Consider the following 22,067-nt stretch of genomic DNA (forward strand, 5'->3'; position numbering starts at 1 on the left):
ACATACACTTTCAATCTAAGAAAGAATGTGTAAAATATTCCAGAGAAAGGGACACTAAGGAAACTACAACCTACAGGGTGTGAAATAATGGCATTGTTGGGACTGCTGTATCTGATTGGGACTAAGAAAGCAAACAACACAAATGTCATTGAACTGTGGACAACAGATGGTACTGGTATGGAGATTACGAGAGTTGTGATGAGCTACCGAAGATCTCTGTTCCTTTTCAATGTATCAGTTATGATGACAAGAATACAAGGCAAGAAAGAAGAGTAACTGATAAACTTGCTGCAATAAGGCAAATGTTGGATGCCTTTGTGGTGAACTGCAACAACGCTTTTAGTGTAGGACAATTTGTGACAGTAGACAAAACGCTGCTAGCTTTCCAGGGTCACTGTTCTTTTGTTCAATATTTCCCAAACAAACCAGCGAAGTACGGGATAAACATTTTTGGTATAGCAGATGCTAAAACATTCTTCACTATTAATATTGGAGTATATTGTGGAAAACAACCTAAAGGACCATACGATGTTTCTAATTCTCCCTGTGATATTATAGGAATGCTAGTTACTCACACTGAAGGCTCAGGAAGAAACGTTACAATGGATAATTGGTACACCAGTTATTCCTTAGCCAACTCTCTTTTGAAAAAGTGACTAACGTGCATCAGCACATTGAGAAAAAACAAATGCGAGATCCCACAAGAATTTTTACCTGAGAAATGTAGGGCTATCCACTCCTCTTTATTTGGTTTTCAGAATGATATGACACTAGTTTTGTATGTGCCAAAACTAAACAAGGCAGTTACATTACTTTCAACTAAGCACGATTTTGGAACCATTAATGAAGTTACAGGTAAAACAGAGATAGTTTTAGATTATAATGTATAACAAAGGGAGGAGTCGACACAGTTGATCAACTGGGAGGTAGTACGTATTCTGTCTCTCAGGTGACAAGAAAATGGCCATCGGTTGTATTCTGTGCTCTAATGGATATAGCTGGAATCAATGGTCACATAATTTTTCATGCAAATGAGACAAATCCAAAAAAGAAGAGAAGAATGTTCCTGAAAGATTTAGCACCGTCTCTTATGAAGCCTCAACACTTCCTGCTGAGATTACAACTTTCCTTGTGAAATACAAAGATCAATGTGTTGAAAGAACTGAGGAGCCTGCTGTAAGGTGTAACTCATGCAATAGCTTTGTTTACAAAGGACGTGTAAAAGAAGCGCACATGTGTGAGAAGTGTAAAGCATTTCCCGAAAATATGCAGTACAGTTAACTGTGTAGATGGAAGGTACTTCGTGAAGACTGATACTTCTTCAATATATAAAGCCTTTGTCATTTTATATTGCAATGAATGGGTGTTTTTGTTCAGTATGTGCTTTAAAAAAGTGTTGGATTAGATTGATATGTCAGCTGTGGGAATAGAATTATATGAAAGTTTCTTATTTGTTTAATCAAATAGTAAATTAGCAGTTTAATATAAGTTTCTTGTATTGTTGTTTAAATAAACTAAAATTAAACTGTGATTTAGCTCATACCCCTTTCCCTTGGTTGCATAATGAGAGTTTTTAACTACATATGCACTAAGTGTGCCGCTCCCGCTCGTGTTACGAAAATTGGCGCGCCTGCTCGAGGGATAATCTCTGCAACAACTGCGTGTTCGTGGCAATATAAAAGAAAAATTTAAGGATTTATAATTCGTCTTGTCCACATGTTGAAGAGAGGGCTTCTTCACTGAGTAAGTGTCACCACTGACATTGTTTTGCCCCAATAAAAAAAATTGTGTATAAGGACAAAGACCGCATTGCTTCTGCAGTTGTGTAGACTGTATCAGAATCAGTAGATCAAAAAGAGATTGGAATCTACGAAAATAGCAAGACAAACTATTCAGAAAGTATGACTGAAATGTGAAATTAATGTATAGTAGAATATTTTCTACCAGGTGCATAACATATCCGTGGAATGGTGAAACTCTCATGAATAACAACACTGCTTGGTGCACCCCCGATTATCATCCCATTCATTGTCAGCTGATGCGTGAGAGTGCAGTGCTGACTGCACTGAAAGGGCAAACTGGCGATGTCACAAACATTGCCCCTCTCTCTCTGTGCAGAATGCATTGCTCAGCCACTGTCTGAAAACCCGCGCCCCACTTGTAGTGCAAGAGAAACTATGAACTAGCCACTACAGCACTATATTTCTCTCATTAAAATTTGACAGTTTTGTGAAACACAGCAGATACTAGCATTAAATTCTATCTCGTTACAAACTATTGTTGTATTTGAAAACATTTGGATTACACATTCTCAAACAAATATGGAGCGAATACAAACATCAATGCCACTGTTTAAGTAAATGTAACATTAAAAAACAAAAATGTTTTCCTTCAAAAAATATTGATCTAGAACCCAGACCAATATTTTATTTGGGTATGAGAGACGCTAATGATTTACTAAGTGGAATGCCAATGAGAAATTTGGTTCCTTTTCCTTGTGTTAGAATACCGGGAAAAACATGACCAGCTTTTAATTGGCTTTAGAACATGGTGAGATTCTGTTGAACCAAGAGGGAATATTAATCTGGAATGAAACGTCTAACAAAGGAAATAATCATTTTAAATTGACTGTAATTGTTATCAACTGTCAGCAGTTGTTATCATGAGAATAATTATAGCAACAGGTTCATCATGGAGATAGTACTAGCAGACGTCACTAGATCGCAGGACAAACAAAATTTTGAGAATAGGACTGAATTGTAATTGTGATTATTTATTTATGTATTAGTTGGTGTTGTTACAGAAGAAACAATAAGATCAAAACAGGAAATTCAGTTCAATCATACTGTCTCTTCCACTTATCCAAAAAGTAATAAATTAAATTGTATCTTAGTATTTCTTTATTAACTGAAAAATAATTTAATCTTAATCTTCCTTGAACCAGTAAAACTGTTTTGGTTAAGACTTTACCAAAGGACAAGTCACAGAATACCAAGGAATATCTGAAGGCTTGTACTCATGTGATGTTCACATTCAGTTGCAAACAGTCTTAACACAGTCCATGAAACAAAGTTGTTACAAATCACATAGTGGCGATGTTGCAAACATTTCCCCTCTCTCTCTGTGCAGAACACATTGCTCAGCCACTGTCTGAAAACCCGAGACCCACTTATAGTGCATCTGTCAAATAAATATCTCCAGCACACTTAGAAAATTGTAATATGGAAGTACCCTCATCCTCACACCACTCTCACATACAGCAGTAAGTGTTAAAGGGGCAGTGTGGTACTTTCAGGCAGAGGATATCTGGTACCTAATTTTGACGTTTGACTCCCACAACACAAATACAGCTTCTGTATCCAAAGTGTAGAGGCATTTACAGTCATCCCCCAAATTAAGGGTGCAGACACAATAGAGTATCTTATCTCTCACTGCATCAAACACTCCACATCAACCACATCACTTTAACAACAGCAATTATCCGTCCTCACACTCAGCTTTGCTCCCAGCATGGCAAAAAGACTCCATCAACCATACCACTGCCTATACTGTTAGTTTAGCAGTATTCCTCTTCTCCACACCAACAGCATTTCTCCATGTTCCATGCACTGTCAGGACAGGTTGACTGCCCACCATCCTGTTTCTCTCTGCTCTCTACATCGCTCTTGTGAGCCGTTCCCCTCTGGTCACTGTGGCGGTTCAGTCTGGAACCGTGCGGTTCCTACGGTTGCAGGTTCGAATCCTGCCTCAGGCATGGATGAGTGTGATGCCCCTAGGTTAGTTAGGTTTAAGTAGTTCTCAGTTCTAGGGGACTGATGACCTCAGATGTTAAGTCCCATAGTGCTCAGAGCCATTTGAGCTGGTGCCCAAAGGCTGACCATTCCTGCCAGATGGTACAGAATTGGGTTTCCAATGACTGATTGGCTGTTGAGCCGATGCTGACCACTAGTCACTGCATCCTGATAGCAACACTAGTGGATTTAGATGCGTGTAGCTTTCATTTGATTCCTGAAAACAGGCATGCCTCTTCTGCTAGTTCTGCTATACTAGTGATCTTCATCTCTGCCTTTACTGTCATTGGCATTTACGCGGTAACCATGGGTGTGGACACTCACAAGTCTCTTCAGAAACAAAATGATTTTTAAAACAGAAATTTACATGCTCAGTCAATAGAGTGGTCCCAGATTAGTCTAGTGCAATATTCATTTTATTGACATGTATTAACAGGAATATTAAAACAGGATAAAGTAACCAGTATTTCAGTACTGGCTGAATAGTGTTGCTGCACATGATGCTAGCAGACAGTACAGGGACACTTTACCCAATCACTATTGGAGTACAAGCTATTCTTCATATCTTACTCTGCCTATTAACAATATTATGGAAAGGAAAGTTGCTCACCATACAGCAGAGATGATGAGTTGCAGACAGATTCAACAAAAAACTGTCACAAATAAGCTTTCAGCGAACAAGACCTTTGTCAAAAATAGATGACTGAAAACACACACACACACACACACACACGTACAAACACAACTGACACACACATGACTGCAGTCTCTGGGAGTGGAAGCCACACTGCAGTCATGTGTGTGTGAGCTGCATTTGTGTGAGTGCGTGTGTGTGTTCTATCGTCTATTTTTGACAAAGGCCTTGTTGGCTGAAAATTTATTTGTGACAATCTTTTTGTCGTGCCTCTCTGAGACTCAGCATCTTTACTACATTGGGAGTAGCAACTTTGCTTTTAATAATATTGTTACAGTCCACCCTGGATTTTCCATTGTTTGATTTCTCCCTGTTAACAGATGTGGATAAAACAAATGTTAGCCTAGACTAATCTCAGACCGTTTTATAGAATATGCTGGTAAAATTACATTTAAAAATAATTTTGTTTGTATTGGGGAACATGACACTGGACACGCGCGCACACACACACACACACACACACACACACACATATATATATATATATATATATATATATATATATATATATATATATATATATATATAATGGAAGGAAACATTCCACGTGGGAAAAATTATATATAAAAACAAAGATGAGTTGACTTACCGAACAAAAGCGCTGGCAGGTCGATAGACACACAAACAAACACACAAACAAACACAAACACAAACATACACACAAAATTTTGTGTTTGTGTTTGTTTGTGTGTCTATCGACCTGCCAGCGCTTTTGTTCGGTAAGTCACCTCATCTTTGTTTTTGTGTGTGTCTATATATATATATATATATATATATATATATATATATATATATATATATATATATATATATAAACAAAGATGATGTGACTTACCAAACGAAAGCGCTGGCAGGTTGATAGACACACAAACAAGCACAAAACATACACACAAAATTCAAGCTTTCGCAACCAACGGTTGCTTCATCAGGAAAGAAGGAAGGAGAGGGAAAGACGAAAGGATGTGGGTTTTAAGGGAGAGGGTAAGGAGTCATTCCAATCCCGGGAGCGAAAAGACTTACCTTAGGGGGAAAAAAGGACAGGTATACACACGCACACACACACATATCCATCCGCACATACACAGACACAAGCAGACATTTGTAAAGGCAAAGAGTTTGGGCAGAGATGTCAGTTGGGCAGAAGTAAAGAGGCAAAGATGTTGTTGAAAGACAGGTGAGGTATGAGCGGTGGCAAATTGAAATTAGCGGAGATTGAGGCCTGGCGGATAACGAGAAGAGAGGATATACTGAAGGGCAAGTTCCCATCTCCAGAGTTCTGACAGGTTGGTGTTAGTGGGAAGTATCCAGATAACCCGGACAGTGTAACACTGTGCCAAGATGTGCTGGCCGTGCACCAAGGCATGTTTAGCCACAGGGTGATCCTCATTACCAACAAACACTGTCTGCCTGTGTCCATTCATGCGAATGGACAGTCTGTTGCTGGTCATTCCCACATAGAAAGCTTCACAGTGTAGGCAGGTCAGTTGGTAAATCACGTGGGTGCTTTCACACGTGGCTCTGCCTTTGATCGTGTACACCTTCCGGGTTACAGGACTGGAGTAGGTGGTGGTGGGAGGGTGCATAGGACAGGTTTTACATCGGGGGCGGTTACAAGGGTTGGAGCCAGAGGGTAGGGAAGGTGGTTTGGGGATTTCATAGGGATGAACTAAGAGGTTACGCAGGTTAGGTGGATGGCGGAAAGACACTCTTGGTGGAGTGGGGAGGATTTCATGGAGGATGGATCTCATTTCAGGGCAGGATTTGAGGAAGTCGTATCCCTGCTGGAGAGCCACATTCAGTCTGATCCAGTCACGGAATGTATCCTGTCACAAGTGGGGCACTTTTGGGGTTCTTCTGTGTGAGATTCTGGGTTTGAGGAGATGAGGAAGTGGCTCTGGTTATTCGCTTCTGAACCAGGTCGGGAGGGTAGTTGCGGGATGTGAAAGCTGTTTTCAGGTTGTTGGTGTAATGGTTCAGGGATTCCGGACTGGAGCAGATTCGTTTGCCACAAAGACCTAGACTGTAGGGAAGGGACCGTTTGATGTGGAATGGATGGCAGCTGTCATAATGGAGGTACTGTTGCTTGTTGGTGGGTTTGATGTGGATGGACGTGTGAAGCTGGCCATTGGACAGGTGGAGGTCAACGTCAAGGAAAGTGGCATGGGATTTTGAGTAGGACCAGGTGAATCTGATGGAACCAAAGGAGTTGAGGTTGGAGAGGAAATTCTGGAGTTCTTCTTCACTGTGAGTCCAGATCATGAAGATGTCATCAATAAATCTGTACCAAACTTTGGGTTGGCAGGCCTGGGTAACCAAGAAGGCTTCCTCTAAGCGACCCATGAATAGGTTGGCATACGAGGGGGCCATCCTGGTGCCCATGGCTGTTCCCTTTAATTGTTGGTATGTCTGGCCTTCGAAAGTGAAGAAGTTGTGGGTCAGGATGAGGCTGGCTAAGGTAATGAGGAAAGAGGTTTTAGGTAGGGTGGCAGGTGATCGGCGTGAAAGGAAGTGCTCCATCGCAGCGAGGCCCTGGACGTGCGGAATATTTGTGTATAAGGAAGTGGCATCAATTGTTACAAGGATGGTTTCTGGGGGTAACAGACTGGGTAGGGATTCCAGGCGTTCGAGAAAGTGGTTGGTGTCTTTGATGAAGGATGGGAGACTGCATGTGATGGGTTGAAGGTGTTGATCTACGTAGGCAGAGATACGTTCTGTGTAGCCAGCTACAATGGGACGGCCGGGATGATTGGGTATAACAGACACAAGCAGACATATGTAAAGGCAAAGAGTTTGGGTAGAGATGTCAGTCGAGGTGGAAGTACAGAGGCAAAGATGTTATTGAATGACTGGTGAGGTATGAGTGGCTGCAACTTGAAATTAGTGTAGGTTGAGGCCTGGTGGGTAACGGGAAGAGAGGGTATATTGAAGGGCAAGTTCCCATCTCCGGAGTTCTGATAGGTTGGTGTCAGTGGGAAGTATCCAGATAACCCGGACGGTGTAACACTGTGCCAAGATGTGCTGGCCATGCACCAAGGCATGTTTAACCACAGGGTGATCCTCATTACCAACAAACACTGTCTGCCTGTGTCCGTTCATGCAAATGGACAGTTTGTTGCTGGTCATTCCCACATAGAAAGCTTCACAGTGTAGGCAGGTCATTTGGTAAATCATGTGGGTGCTGTTACATGTGGCTCTGCCTTTGATCGTGTACACCTTCCGGGTTACAGGGCTGGAGTAGGTGGTGGTGGGAGGGTGCACGGGACAGGTTTTACACCAGGGTCAGTTACAAGGGTAGGAGCCAGAGGGTACGGAAGGTGGTTTGGGGATTTCATAGGGATGAACCAAGAGGTTATGAAGGTTAGGTGGACGGCGGAAAGACACTGTTGGTGGAGTGGGGAGGATTTCGTGAAGGATGGATCTCATTTCAGGGCAGGATTTGAGGAAGTCGTATCCCTGCTGGAGAGCCACATTCAGAGTCTGATCCAGTCACGGAAAATATCCTGTCACAAGTGGGGCACTTTTGGGATTCCTCTGTGGGAGGTTCTGGGTTTGGGGGGATAAGGAAGTGGCTCTGGTTATTTGCTTCTGTATCAGGTCGGGAGGGTAGTTGTGGGGTGCGAAAGCTTTTTTCAGGTTGTTGGTGTAATGGTTCATGGATTCAGGACTGGAGCAGATTCGGATGATGTAACTTACCAAGCAAAAGCATTGGCATGTTGATAGACACACAAACAAATATAAACACACACACAAAATTCAAGCTTTCGCAACAAACTGTTGCCTCATCAGGAAAGAGGGAAGGAGAGGGAAAGACGAAAGGATGTGGGTTTAACGGAGAGGGTAAGGGGTCATTCCAGCCCTGGGAGCGGAAAGACTTACCTTAGGGGGAAAAAAGGACAGGTACACACTCGCACACACAGGTATATGAGTGTGTGTGCGAGTGTATACCTGTCCTTTTTTCCCCCTAAGGTAAGTCTTTCCGCTCCCGGGATTGGAATGACTCCTTACCCTCTCCCTTAAAACCCACATCCTTTCATCTTTCCCTCTCCTTCCCTCTTTCCTGATGAGGCAACAGTTTGTTGCGAAAGCTTGAATTTTGTGTGTATGTTTGTGTTTGTTTGTGTGTCTATTGAACTGCCAGCGCTTTCGTTCGGTAAGTCACCTCATCTTCGTTTTTATATATATATATATAGGGATGTCTGTATGTGTGGATGGATATGTGCGTGTGTGCGAGTGTATACCTGTCCTTTTTTCCCCCTAAGGTAAGTCTTTCCGCTCCCGGGATTGGAATGACTCCTTACCCTCTCCCTTAAAACCCACTTCCTTTCGTCTTCCCCTCTCCTTCCCTCTTTCCTGATGAGGCAACAGTTTGTTGCGAAAGCTTGAATTTTGTGTGTATGTTTGTGTTTGTTTGTGTGTCTATCGACCTGCCAGCGCTTTTGTTCGGTAAGTCACCTCATCTTTGTTTTTATATATAATTTTTCCCACGTGGAATGTTTCCTTCCATTATGTTGATATCATTAATTTGAATCCAACAATTACGTTTGTTATTGTCACTGTTGCATTTCGAAATCTTTTCTGTCGTCTTATTTTCCTCTTTCTGTTTTTGCCAGTAGTTTCACTTTGTATTCACCTTCTCCTTTTTACCGTAATCTGCTATACTATTTTATCCCGCCTATATATATACTCAATAATACGTAACCCACTTCCAAACCATAACCAAAAAAATATTTTTTTTTTGCCGCTTTCAGCACTACCGCCGCTATAATATCCACCGTTTCTAGTTCACAAACAGCTCCTTTCACCTTTTAAACAACCATTTCGGCCAGTTCTAATAACTTTCGCTTTATTTCCATTTCCGTTTTTCCCACATCACTGATCATTTTTAGCCGCTTCCCACAGGTTTTAACGCCATTATTTCTTCGTCAGACAATTGTTAGCCTCATTTTCATAATCTGCCACCACAATACCACTCCTTTTAATATACTACACGCAGTTTTTTCGAAATTTTCCCGAATTTCTCCGTCCTTTAACGTGTTTTGGCGGCAACACAACCACCTAACCTTTATGCACATCGTTGTCTACCAACCCAAGTCCAACATAGCCCAGCTGGAACCAACACCTTTTCGCCTTTTTTCATTCCAGATCTCCAGTTTCTTTCCGGTTCACCTTTATCTCTCCCCATATATTTTTATTTTCATTTTCATTTCACCTCATAAAAAGGCTTGTGTCTGTATGTGTGGATGGATATGTGCGTGTGTGCGAGTGTATACCTGTCCTTTTTTCCCCCTAAGGTAAGTCTTTCCGCTCCCGGGATTGGAATGACTCCTTACCCTCTCCCTTAAAACCCACTTCCTTTCGTCTTCCCCTCTCCTTCCCTCTTTCCTGATGAGGCAACAGTTTGTTGCGAAAGCTTGAATTTTGTGTGTATGTTTGTGTTTGTTTGTGTGTCTATCGACCTGCCAGCGCTTTTGTTCGGTAAGTCACCTCATCTTTGTTTTATATATATATATATATATATATATATATATATATATATATATATATATATATATATATATATATATATATATATATATATATATATATATATATATACACGTGTGTGTGTGTGTGTGTGTGTGTGTGTGTGTGTAAGTGTAATAATAAGTTAGATGTATGTTTTGTTTACTTGCTTCATTTTGAAAATAAGCCATCATTTTCCATGTAATAATAATCAACAGTGATTTTAAATTATTGTGCAAGTTCTACAACATTACTTAAGGTACTCTACTATAGAGCAGTTCATAACAAATATATGCATGAATAAACATTATTTTTACAGATGTGATATCAATATTAGCAATAGTTCGTGCTGGCTTCCCCAGGATGGGACTTGCTGCTTGTTTTGGTGGACCTGTGTTCAGTATCCTTTCAGTCAATTTGTTATGAGTAGTATAGTTTTTTGTTGTACAGCATTTGTTTATCTGATGAGTTATAAATTATGCACATGAACAGTGTGAAATGGGACATATCAGAATTATGATATTATAGAACATGTGAGATAGTGTGATCAGGAATGTAGCATGAAAATGTGGTATACTAAGGACATGATACAAAAAGTAAATTAAACTACATGTAGGTAATCCAATAAATGTGAATTTTCAGTGCTTTTGCAAGTTTCATAGATTTTTACAAATATTCTACCTTCAAATTTACTTGATCTACACATCAAAAATTGTTACTTTTACTTGTTTTAGGTTTAAAAAGAATCTGTCTACTTCACTGAACATTACGTTTATTTCACATTTTACAGCCACACAAAGACACACACCGTCAAAGACCTAGTTTCTAGCACTTGTCTCTCCAAAGACTGTAGAGCAGAAGTGCTGCCAACTTTTGTCTGCCACTTAATTAAATACAAACACATATAACTGTAACAAAAACAACAATTTTATTTATTTTTGCTCTTTTTTAATTTACCAAATGGTATGGGACATACCAATTACACTACAGAAATATTTTGTGTTTGTTACAAGTATTTATGTAACATCTCCACCCTCCTCCCAATTTCAAACTGTTATGTACACATACTCATAAACAACTGAAATACTGTAAATGTAGTTGTTGTGATGAAGAGAGCAGAGTCCTGCTGCCATAACAAATAGAATATTTTGATGTTGTATCCATGAATGGAGAGACAATAAACAATAGAAGTCATGAATGAGCAACACAGTTTACTTCTTCACAAGGGAAGATAGTAAAAGAAATTTTCATAACTTTGATGGCTGGGCTGAGTGCTGCAATTGGGATGGCGAGTAGCAAAGCCCATGGATGAATCTGGAGGGTGAGTTGTTGTATAGTAGAAATCCCAAGAAATTTTAGGCAACAGGAGTAGCATAGTCCAGCCCAAGACTGCCAGTGTATGGTGCCACATGCACTAACGGAGTCCCAGCAGCATATGAATAGGCCCACCGACAGTGGGTCTGCTTTACTTGGCACAGCTTGAATGGAATAAAGTGAGCATGTAGCTATTACATGAGGGTACACTGCTGTTGTTGCTGTGATACTTCAGAGGCAACTAATGTGCAGGGGCCATGCCTGTAGTGTCCAGGAGGGTGGCACTGTGCATGAGCCAGAAACTCCTGGCCATAGCCTGTGATGTATGGTGGCAGGCACTGTGGTGCAGACACTGATGCTACTACATTTGGCATGTCATATGGCTGGTGAGTCATTGGAACTCCATCACTTTTTGGTGACAATTGTGGAGTCACGGATAAGGATGGCTCCACCGACGCTTCTGTTGTCTTGTGGAACTCATGCCACAACTGGAGGCTGACATTAGTCGGTAGATGTCACTAAATAAATTGATCATGACTCTATTTACACTGTCTCTGTTTAAACTACTACACTACAAAATTTCTTCTGTTTCTTTGAGGCATCCACTTCTCTGAGTTGGGGGGTGCTCAAATGAATATGGAAAAATAACTGAAATACAACTCCAGAAAAATTCTTATGTAGAAACACAATAAGACCTACTATCTGTTTATTAGACTCAGGAAAAGCCGTAAGGAATTAGTAACATTACATGGTGTCAAATTCACTTGAAGTGGAAGAACATTTGTCATTGTTTTAACATTATTTTAGGTATCATTGCTTCCTTCAGATTCTTAGTGCAAGTTAATACCAGAGTCTTTAATGTGGCCTAATTTTACTCGGTCTCCAGGGTGAGACCTACAGGTACAAGAATTTACAAAACTCTGGTTGACTTGGTTCAAATCTCTGTCGTTTTAGGGTTATCTATGGAAGCAGTCATGTGATCTACAAACCAGGCTGCAACCACTGCACTGATTTATATGTGGGTATGACAACTAACAAGCTGTCTGTCCACATGAAAGACCACTGACAAACAGGGGTCAAGAGTTAGTTGGATCACTCTGTTGCTGAATATGCTGCACAACACAATGTGTTTCACTTCAATGGATGCTTCACAGCATTTGGATCATTTCTCCCACCACCAGCTTTTGTGAAACGTGGACTTGGGGCTCTCCCTGAAATATATCCTACATTCCCCCTAACCCCCCTGGTCTGAGCCTCCATTAGTCCCTGCCCTTCACCTACCTATCCCCTTCCCTGCTCCCACTCCAGTGTTACACAGCCTCCTATTCTGCCAGTGCACCCATTAGTCTTTTTCTTCTTTGCAACTTCTCTCTTTTTTCTGTTCTCCCCCCCCCCCCCCCCTCCATACCTCCTCAAACCTCCTGACTGGAGCAAGTAGTCCTACACCTCTCCCAGCGCGTCAATGCATTCTCCCACAAGCAGCAGTTCACCCTCCTCCACGACCACCCTGATATCCTTCCCCTCCCCTTTCCAGCCTCCTCCTTATCCTCACCATCTAAGTCAGATTGCTCCTCCAATCAAGCACAGTTGCAGTCCACTGTCGAACCTCAGTAGCCAGAGACAGTAGTTATGTATTTGTGGGTTGTGCTTGTGTGAATGTGTGTGTGTTTTCTACTTAGGAGAAGATCTTTTGGACAAAATTTAAATGTGCCACAGTCTTCTTATTGTGCCTGTCTGTGACTCAATGTCTCCTCTATATGGTGAGCAGCAGTCTATTCTTTTATAGTATTGTTGTTATTCCATTCTGGACTTTCTATTGATTAATTTATAAATTTCTTGTGAATATTGTTTATAAACTGCATTGTTTCAGGCTGTGTGATATGTTTCAAATAGTTCTCTACAGCTTATAGAAATCTTTTTAACAACACTTACTACTATCCTAAAATGCTACCTCATAATCTAAAACCCATTCATCATAAGAATAAACCTGATGTAAACATTGCACTACGTACTCTTCTGCGCTTGCTCGAACCTCATTGGATTTACGTTTCACATGGGACTGCAGCCAAGCAATCTTAAGTACTGTCAAGTACGATAATAAGGGTACGTTTTGTGTTGTGCTTTAAGCACACATTGACTTACCGATAATAAGGGACAACAGCTTTACTGACGCATTTTTAACTTGGACACCACTGGCCACTCAGCTGGTACAGCTAGCCTGCAGTGACTTAGCCATCCGTAGTTTACACGTAAAAAGAGACAAGCAGAGGAGCAATACAGCTTCAAATATCATTTAAATTTTAAGCAGAATGAAATAATGCACTGCAGATCTCCCACAAAATACTCCTTAGACAACTAGACAAAAACCGCAACACATTATCATTTTTATCTAATATCGTAATTAGCTAACATTGTAACTCAAAAAAAGAATGATGAAAATTCGTGATTTAACCACAGGATAAATTTTCTGCATAAACTGTGTGTAACATAAGAGAGTATTGAAGGATTTCACTGTATAGTTAAATTTTGAGGCCACTGAAGGTATTACTTTGTCAGTCGTCTGGTAATCTCTTAGCTGCTTGCTTATCCGAATCCAAGAAATACATTTCAATTCTGGAAGTGTCACCTGCTACATTGATAATGAGCCTATCAACAACAGAATCCATTAAGCCAACCAGTACGCAGCATTTTCTCTTCTTCTTTTTTAACGAGCCGTTCTATAGCCCACCAACATTCGGCAGTGACGTGTAAAAAAGCTGCGTACATTATTACCTTTATTACCAATTCTATGTCATTCATGTCGGGTGATGCTGAGGGAATTAGATTAGGAAATGAGGCACTTAAAGTAGTAAAGGAGTTTTGCTATTTGGGCAGCAAAATAACTGATGATGGTCGAAGTAGAGAGGATATAAAATGTAGGCTGGCAATAGCAAGGAAAACGTTTCTGAAGAAGAGAAATTTGTTAACATCCAGTATTGATTTAAGTGTCAGGAAGTCATTTCTGAAAGTATTCGTATGGAGTGTAGCCATGTATGGAAGTGAAACATGGACGATAAATAGTTTGGACAAGAAGAGAATAGAAGCTTTCGAAATGTGGTGCTACAGAAGAATGCTGAAGATTAGATGGGTAGATCACATAACTAATGAGGAAGTATTGAATAGGATTGGGGAGAAGAGAAGTTTGTGGCACAAATTGACCAGAAGAAGGGATCGGTTGGTAGGACATGTTCTGAGGCATCAAGGGATCACCAATTTAGTATTGGAGGGCAGCGTGGAGGGTAAAAATCGTAGAGGGAGACCAAGAGATGAATACACTAAGCAGATTCAGAAGGATGTAGGTTGCAGTAGGTACTGGGAGATGAAAAAGCTTGCACAGGATAGAGTAGCATGGAGAGCTGCATCAAACCAGTCTCAGGACTGAAGACCACAACAACAACAACAACATGTCATTCATTAGCCACAGCTGGACAGACAGCATCAAGATACAATATTATCAAAATACATAAATACAACTCTACTAAGATAGTAATTTAATAGCTCAAGAGATATTTAAGTTATAAATTAGATTACAATAATATCACAACAATAAAATAGATACAAGTATAATAATGAAATTAAATATAATGGTTGCTGTTGGAGTCATGGAATTGAACTGCAGCTCAAGTAAACACTATGCTATTACTAGAGAAGAATTCTTCAATATTGTAGAAGGGTTGCTCTTTTAGCTTACACAAAATAGTAGTTTTAAACTGCTCCCATGGTAAAGACTGCATGTCATCAGGTAGAGCATTAAACAATTTTAGGGCCACCATTGGGAAGCTTTGTGTCTTTGCTAATCGACATCTTGGCATGTCGATACTGTCTTTGTTGCGAGTGCTGTATTTGTGAACTTTATTTCTCTTTCTGTAGATATTATGGTTTCTCTTTATGTGGAAGAGGCAGTACGCAGCGAGGGGCAGGGGCAGGGGCAGGGGGGAGGGGGGGCAGCTGCCCCCCCCACCCCCCCCACCCCGAAAGATATTTGAACTCGTTCACACAGATCCGAGAGTAATTTTTTCGTCTTCGGCACGTTACTGTTGGCAAATCCTAGAAGTTTATTACCGAATTAAAAAGTTGTATTTTTAATCAAGTGCATTCTGATATTTAAAATGTTTATTGAAAGCAGTTTTTCACTAGTTTACTGTTTTATTTAATAAGTGCTGTATGTTGTCTCGAGTCCTTGTTTCCTGAGACTAATATGACCCCCCCCCCCCCCCCCCCCCCAGTTCAGATCCTGGGTACACCCTTGGGCAGTTCAATATATACTGGCTGTAAACTGTTAGAACTCCTAACCTGGTGAAAACTGGTTTACAGTGGTCTGTTTTTCTGCTTGAAGTAATGATCCTCGTTGCTTTCTTTTGCAGTAAAAGCACTTTCTTGCAGCCTGCAGAATGGCCCCAAACCAACAGCCCATAACTGATGTGGCTGTGGGACATTGCATAGTACACAGTTAGAAGGTACTGTTCTGGTACTATACTTTTCAGTTTCCTCAAGAGGTACAGGACCCATGAAAGTCTGGAACATACATGTTTGGTCTGCTGTTGCCAGGTTAATTTGGTATCAATGAGAAAGCCCGGAAGTTTAACATCTGCTGCATTATCCAGTGCTCCAGTATTCCTGAGGCTGCATATCATCCTCCGAGTTTTTTCTTCATTAATTTTCATTTTGTTCATGATAAACCAGGCCTTAGCTTCACTGAACGAGACTTCTGCTTGTTGGACTGCCTGTTCAACATTCTCTCCTTTTGAGAACAAGATTGTATCATCTGCAAACTGCAAGGTGTGCCCATTGGAGCCTATGTCATTTACGAAGATAATGAACAGCAGGGGCCCTGTTACCGATCCCTGTGGCACACCATGCTGTAGCTTCTTCTCACCTGAATCAGCTCCTTGCATGGAGACAATCTGTCATCTGTTTCTCAGGTAGAATTCAAGAGTTTGCAGGACATATCGCCCTATACTATATGTTTTTAGCTTTCTGAGCAGGGCCTTATACGGGATGCAGTCAAATGCCTTACTAAGCTCACGGAGTAATAGTGCTATAGACTCTTTGTTTTCAAAACCCTGACTTATGTTTGTAACTAAGTCAAGTACAGTTGTTGTTGTTGTTGACCTACCCTTCCGAAAGCCATGTTGCGCATCATAAAAGAGACTATTTCCTTCAAAGTAACTTAATAGTTGTTCTTTCATTATCGATTCCATCATCTTCGCTAATACTGGTATTATAGATATGGGCCTGTAGCTTGACACTTCATGTGAACTGCCTTTTATGTAAACAGGCACTGTGTGTGCTACTTTCAGGAAGTCTTGAAATTCCCCTGCACAGAGGCTTTTATTTATTACTACTGCTAATGGCTATGAAATTTCACTGATTATAGTTTTTAACATAGTACAAGACATGCCATAAATATCAGGGCTTCCTGACAATTTGTAGCTTTTTACAATTTTTATTATTTCTTTCGGATATACTCTCTTCCACATTACCATGCTGCATTTATTCTCAAATTTCACAGCAGCTGCAGGATCTATTCCAAAGTCAGAAATTTCATCTACTGTGTTTCCCACAGTTTTTATAAAATAGTCATTAAACTCATCTGGACTGCAAGAATTAGAGCAAGTGGTGGGTTTTTTCCTGTGCTCATTAACCAGGTTCCATGCTATTTTACAAGGATTGTGAGCTTCTTCAATAAATCTGACCTTGCTTTCCTTCTTTGCTTTTTCTACTTCCTTTCTGTAGATCCTTTTGGTCTGTAAATAACTAGAGTACAGTCTATCCTCGATATCTATATCTTTAGCAGCTTTGACCTTGTAATTTAGTATTTCGACAATACATTTTATTGTGGCTAGTCTAGGAGCATACCACCTCTTTACTTCTTTAGTTTTTTGTCTACATTTTGATTTAGCATTTGAATATCTCTTGGGTTTTAATGGGAAATGTACATCAAATTTCACTTTTAATTGTCTGGAACATGTGATTGAATGCAGAATTTTGTGGCAATTCATCAATTATTTGGTGCCAATCTATAAAAGACACTGTAGTTTTGAAATCATCTAAGCTTTTCTTTGTAATATCTCTATTTCTGAATACATAATTTGAATGCCAGCTGGGAATTTGTTGTGTACTTACTGAGTTTGTGCATAACTTACTTTGTTGTCCCAACTATTTAGGTTTGTCACAATTGTGTCAAGACAAATAGCTCCTCTTGTTGGTAGAGAGTTTCTTATGAATAGCCCATAGCTGCTTACTAAGTTCATGAAAGCTTTTTCTTTATCATTACCTTCTCCACTATGAATGTTGAAGTCTCCACATAAAGCAGTTTTTGTCCCTAAGTGCACTAGGTGACACAGACAGCATTCCAACTGGTTGAGTAGACAGAAACAACAATTAAGTTGGCATCTGACAGTCCCAAAGCAGCTAATTCTAGGTCTAAGTCTACACAAAATTTACTTATGTCAATTTTATTGGCACTGAGTTTACTATTTACATACACAGCCACACCACCATGGATAGTAGTTTCTCTACACCATGCATACACCATTTCTAAATATTCAGTGTTTCTGTAGTATTCTGTTTGTGGTTGGGCTAGCCAGTGTTCACATATACATAATACATCAGGTCTCACTTCGTCAACAAACAGTGAAAATGTATCAAGTTTTGTTCTGAAGCACTGCACATTTACACTCGTTATAACTTACTTCCAGTACGTCTCTCAGCTTAACAGTCTTGTTATTTCTCGAGCCAAATCCCATAGCTTGGCTCCAGATCAATTCTGTTGGGTTTGTATTGTAATGCTACAGTAGCAAATGTAAAAATGCAGCATTTGTATGATGTGTGATTCTACGATACTTATCTACCTCTGTGATATAAAACGATGGACATAGTCCCAATAAAGAGGATTTGGTTTTTCATTTTTGCCTTAAAAATTAAATTGTTAGGTTTTCTTAATTTAAACAACTTTTATGAACAGTCTTTCATAAAACATAGACAATTAAGAATTTGTATTTGAAATGGAAACAGGAATTTCGCATCCAGTATGTAATTAGAAACAAGAAGACGTGGATTATTCATAAAAAATGATGATGAGTTTTATAATTTCAAGATATACGTATTTCAAATTGAACGAGGGGGGGAAAAAATGATATTTGCGAGATTTGAATGAATGCACGCACAGTTGCATTTGGTTCACATTCCATTGCCCTTCTGACTATGTTACTCAGTAGATGAGTGTTTAATGTCAACTGCAGTGTATACACGATGAGAAAACTTCAAAGCCAATTATCTCCGTAAATTTGTGAGAAACGTTAAGAATAGCCTCTTTCTTGGCACTTTTTAACCGTGTTACACGCGCCTGTTTCACTATGGAATAGAAAACAGCCTCAGCTGTGCATTAATAGCTCGACAATCAGAGCATAATGCTGCAGAGGCTGTGACTGTACACGATTTTTGAAATAAGACAATGTCAATAAAGTGTGATTAAGAAAATAATACATTTGAATATCGTAAAGTTTCATTTAACATAACTTAGTAATAAGCTATCTAATACATAAGCAGTACCTACCTCCAAGAGTGTAACAACATCAGTATAAGTATGCTACGATTTCTGACCAATCATTGTATTTGTGTTTGTTTCCATCAGGTTTATTCTTATGGTGAATGGATTATACAAGTGACTGCAATATGCAAAGTATGCTATTTTGACATTTTCTGTGTTGCAGACTTGTAGCACTATTCTCCAAGCCAAACACTCTGAAATGAATCTCTGTGAAACTTTCATTACTTGCTCTTTCTAGTTAAACTCTTGGTAAATCAACTTTTCTAACAATTTTGCAGTCTGTACTATTTCTCTGTTATCACCGGCCAGCTTCAGATTAGATCCTCCTTTCAGTTCATTTTTCCAAGCTGCGCATAATTTGTTTCATTCACATGATGTATTAATCACTGTAAACTGATCATCATAAAAAGATCTGCATGTAGATGGACCTGACTGATCCACAGCAGACTGGATGAGTATGTTGCACATCATCAGCTATGTCAATGATTAAGTTTGCACAGTTCACCCCATTCTCAGAGAGCATGATGTCATACCCATTGGTTTATATAAGAGGGCTCCAAATGGCCATGGTAGCTAATATGATAGTGGTTGGATCATCACTAGAATGTGCCCTATGCCCATGTGATAGGTTCCTCAACAGACTGCCCAGTTAGATAAGTTTGAAGGAAGCTGCATCATGGGGCTGCTGGAGGCTGGGTGGCCCTGTCATCATAATGCTCTTCATAGTGGTTGTACGTATACTGTTATTGCCCATTGTTGGTGACAATAGATACTGAAAGGCAAATATGCATGTCACGTAGGATCTTGAAGTTCAACATGCACCACAAGGAGGGAGGGCCAATGGATTATCCACCATGCACATACAGATGCAATGGTAATGATAGGGACTATGTGGCAGGGTGCCCTGCCATCTAGGCAACATCTGTTAAGTGCTAGTACCATTGGCATGTGACTGTATGACACAGGATTTGCCGCACATCAACCATTATGACTCTTGCTATTCACACGTGCATAGTGTCACCTGGTGCCAGCAGCGATGCACATGGGGCCCTCCAGACTGGTAGTGGGTCTTCTTTAGTGATGAGTCCCATATTATTCTTGGGAGCAACAGCCATCAGTTCTGTGTCTAGAGGCACATTGGGGGGAACCACAAGGAACTCTCATTCTAAATCCTGCCAGCCTAGTGTGATGGTACGGGGAGTAGTATCCTATGATGCTCATTCACAGTTAATGTTCCTAATGGGCTCTGGGGCAGGCACATGGTACATGGAAGAGTCTTGTAACTGTTAGTTCTCCCAATCATGAATGCTCATGCCCTATTTCAATAGGACAATACTCATCCTCATGTTGATTCCACCTTCTGAGAGTGCCTTGCAACTGTGGATACTCTCCCAAGGATGGATGCATTGCTTTACCTCTCCCCGACAAAGGTTGTGCGAGCTGCCATGGAGTGCAGCATCAGTCTCCACCTCCACCCGCCATTGCGCAGGAAGTGCACATTGAGGTGCAAGCAGCATGGGGTGGAGTATCACAGGCCTACATCTGAGACCTGTATAACTCCATGTGCAATATCAGGATGATTGTATTCACAACCATGGGGGGTCTGACACCTTACTGACATACATGTTTTGTGACCATGAAGCGCAATAAATTCTGGTCCTTCAAAGTTGAAAGTATATTCATTTTTCCATGTCTGGTACTATCTACCTGTCTGCCAACAATGATCACAATGTGCCTTGTCCTTCCGCATGCAGCTATTTTTATGATGATCATTGTATAAAAGAAGTTAATAAATAACAATAGCAAAAATTCCAGTTCTAAACTGATTTGTGTTACACTTTTGTTAATGTCAACATTAAATAGTTTTTCGGAGTAATCTATTATTGCTGTTGTTGTGCTTGATCTCATTTGGAAACCATGCTGTTAGCTATTCAATGACTTATGATCAATTAATTGTTAATGAAAAACAGAGTACAACTTCAAACAGCCAAGATTGCTATTGAACAGCATTTATGTGATGACCAGCTTCAGCAAACTATGTTGCCATGATTAGATCTGTAACGTATAAATCAACGTATTCAAGCATGCTGGCATCAAATGTAAAGGGGTATAATACAATTTTACATTAACATGGACTATATTACAGAATATAACACACCTTCTGCAATAAATCTCACTGAATATTGATCATATGCATATTATACCACATCATATCACAGAACGATACTTCATGAACATGAGAACAATAAAGTATCAGCAAGTCAAGCGTAGCATAACTGTTACATAAAACAACATATATATTGCACTGATTATACAAGTCATGTTTGTATATTAGCAGATTGAAGACCGAGATTGTCAAATAAACATCATAGATGTTACAACCAGCCACCAGATGACACTGTGCTAGTAGTTACAAACAAAAATGTGTCATGTCATATAAAGTATAAAAGCAAACCAATGATTCAAGAATGTTGTACTGCAGGCACACAAGAAATAATCCAAATCACAGTACATTACACTTATTTTCTCAAAATAATTTTAAATTAATTTATATAAAATTTAAAACCTCCTTTTAAAAACATAACAGGAAGCACTGTACCTTCAATATATTGTTTAATACATATGTAGTGAAGCCAGCCATATGACATGTTCATATTACAAAAACAAATACAATAAAAATGTACATGTCATAATATACAATCACTATAAAGCCTTGACAGCCATACACTGTTGTTCAGTACCTCAGTGTAGTTAAACAAACATGAAGGAACAACAAAGGGAACATCTGATGTTCAGCTTGTAATAGTCACCTAGTCGTAGATATTGCTAATTGCTATAATCACACTATTTCACTCCAATTTACGGAGCTTGTTAGCACTTGATGTTAGGTTGGAACCATTAAAATGCATTGTGTTGTGGTAATCGCTGCCACTTGCTGGATCGCTGCTGTGTCTCGATGCTGATGCTGGCTCTAAATCTGGTTATCTAGGGTTAAAAACATGAGGTCCTGTGTTTTTTATGTGCTTTCGATGATAAAGAACGAGTGAAACCAACAAATATGTAAACTTCAAATATTTATTACTCTGGTGGCCATCTTAATTCCACTGTCCACCAAAGACCATGACACAACACAAAGTAGTACTTCCTTTACATGTTCTTTGCCTTCACATCTACA

General features: G+C 39.9%; 1 protein-coding gene across 1 annotated transcript in view; it reads left to right on the top strand.

Moving 5' to 3' along the window:
- The first annotated feature begins 10,310 nt into the window (after positions 1-10,310).
- LOC126412509 (mitochondrial sodium/calcium exchanger protein-like) overlaps positions 10,311-22,067 on the top strand; it is a 64,214-nt gene continuing 52,457 nt past the window's right edge. Inside the window, exon 1 of the mRNA XM_050082139.1 lies at positions 10,311-10,387. Within this exon, the coding sequence (XP_049938096.1) occupies positions 10,351-10,387 (37 nt within the window). The 5' untranslated portion in view covers positions 10,311-10,350. The remainder of the gene's footprint in view (positions 10,388-22,067) is intronic.

This window comes from Schistocerca serialis, chromosome 1 (assembly GCF_023864345.2).
Source record: "Schistocerca serialis cubense isolate TAMUIC-IGC-003099 chromosome 1, iqSchSeri2.2, whole genome shotgun sequence".
In the NCBI taxonomy this organism is placed as follows: domain Eukaryota; kingdom Metazoa; phylum Arthropoda; class Insecta; order Orthoptera; family Acrididae; genus Schistocerca; species Schistocerca serialis.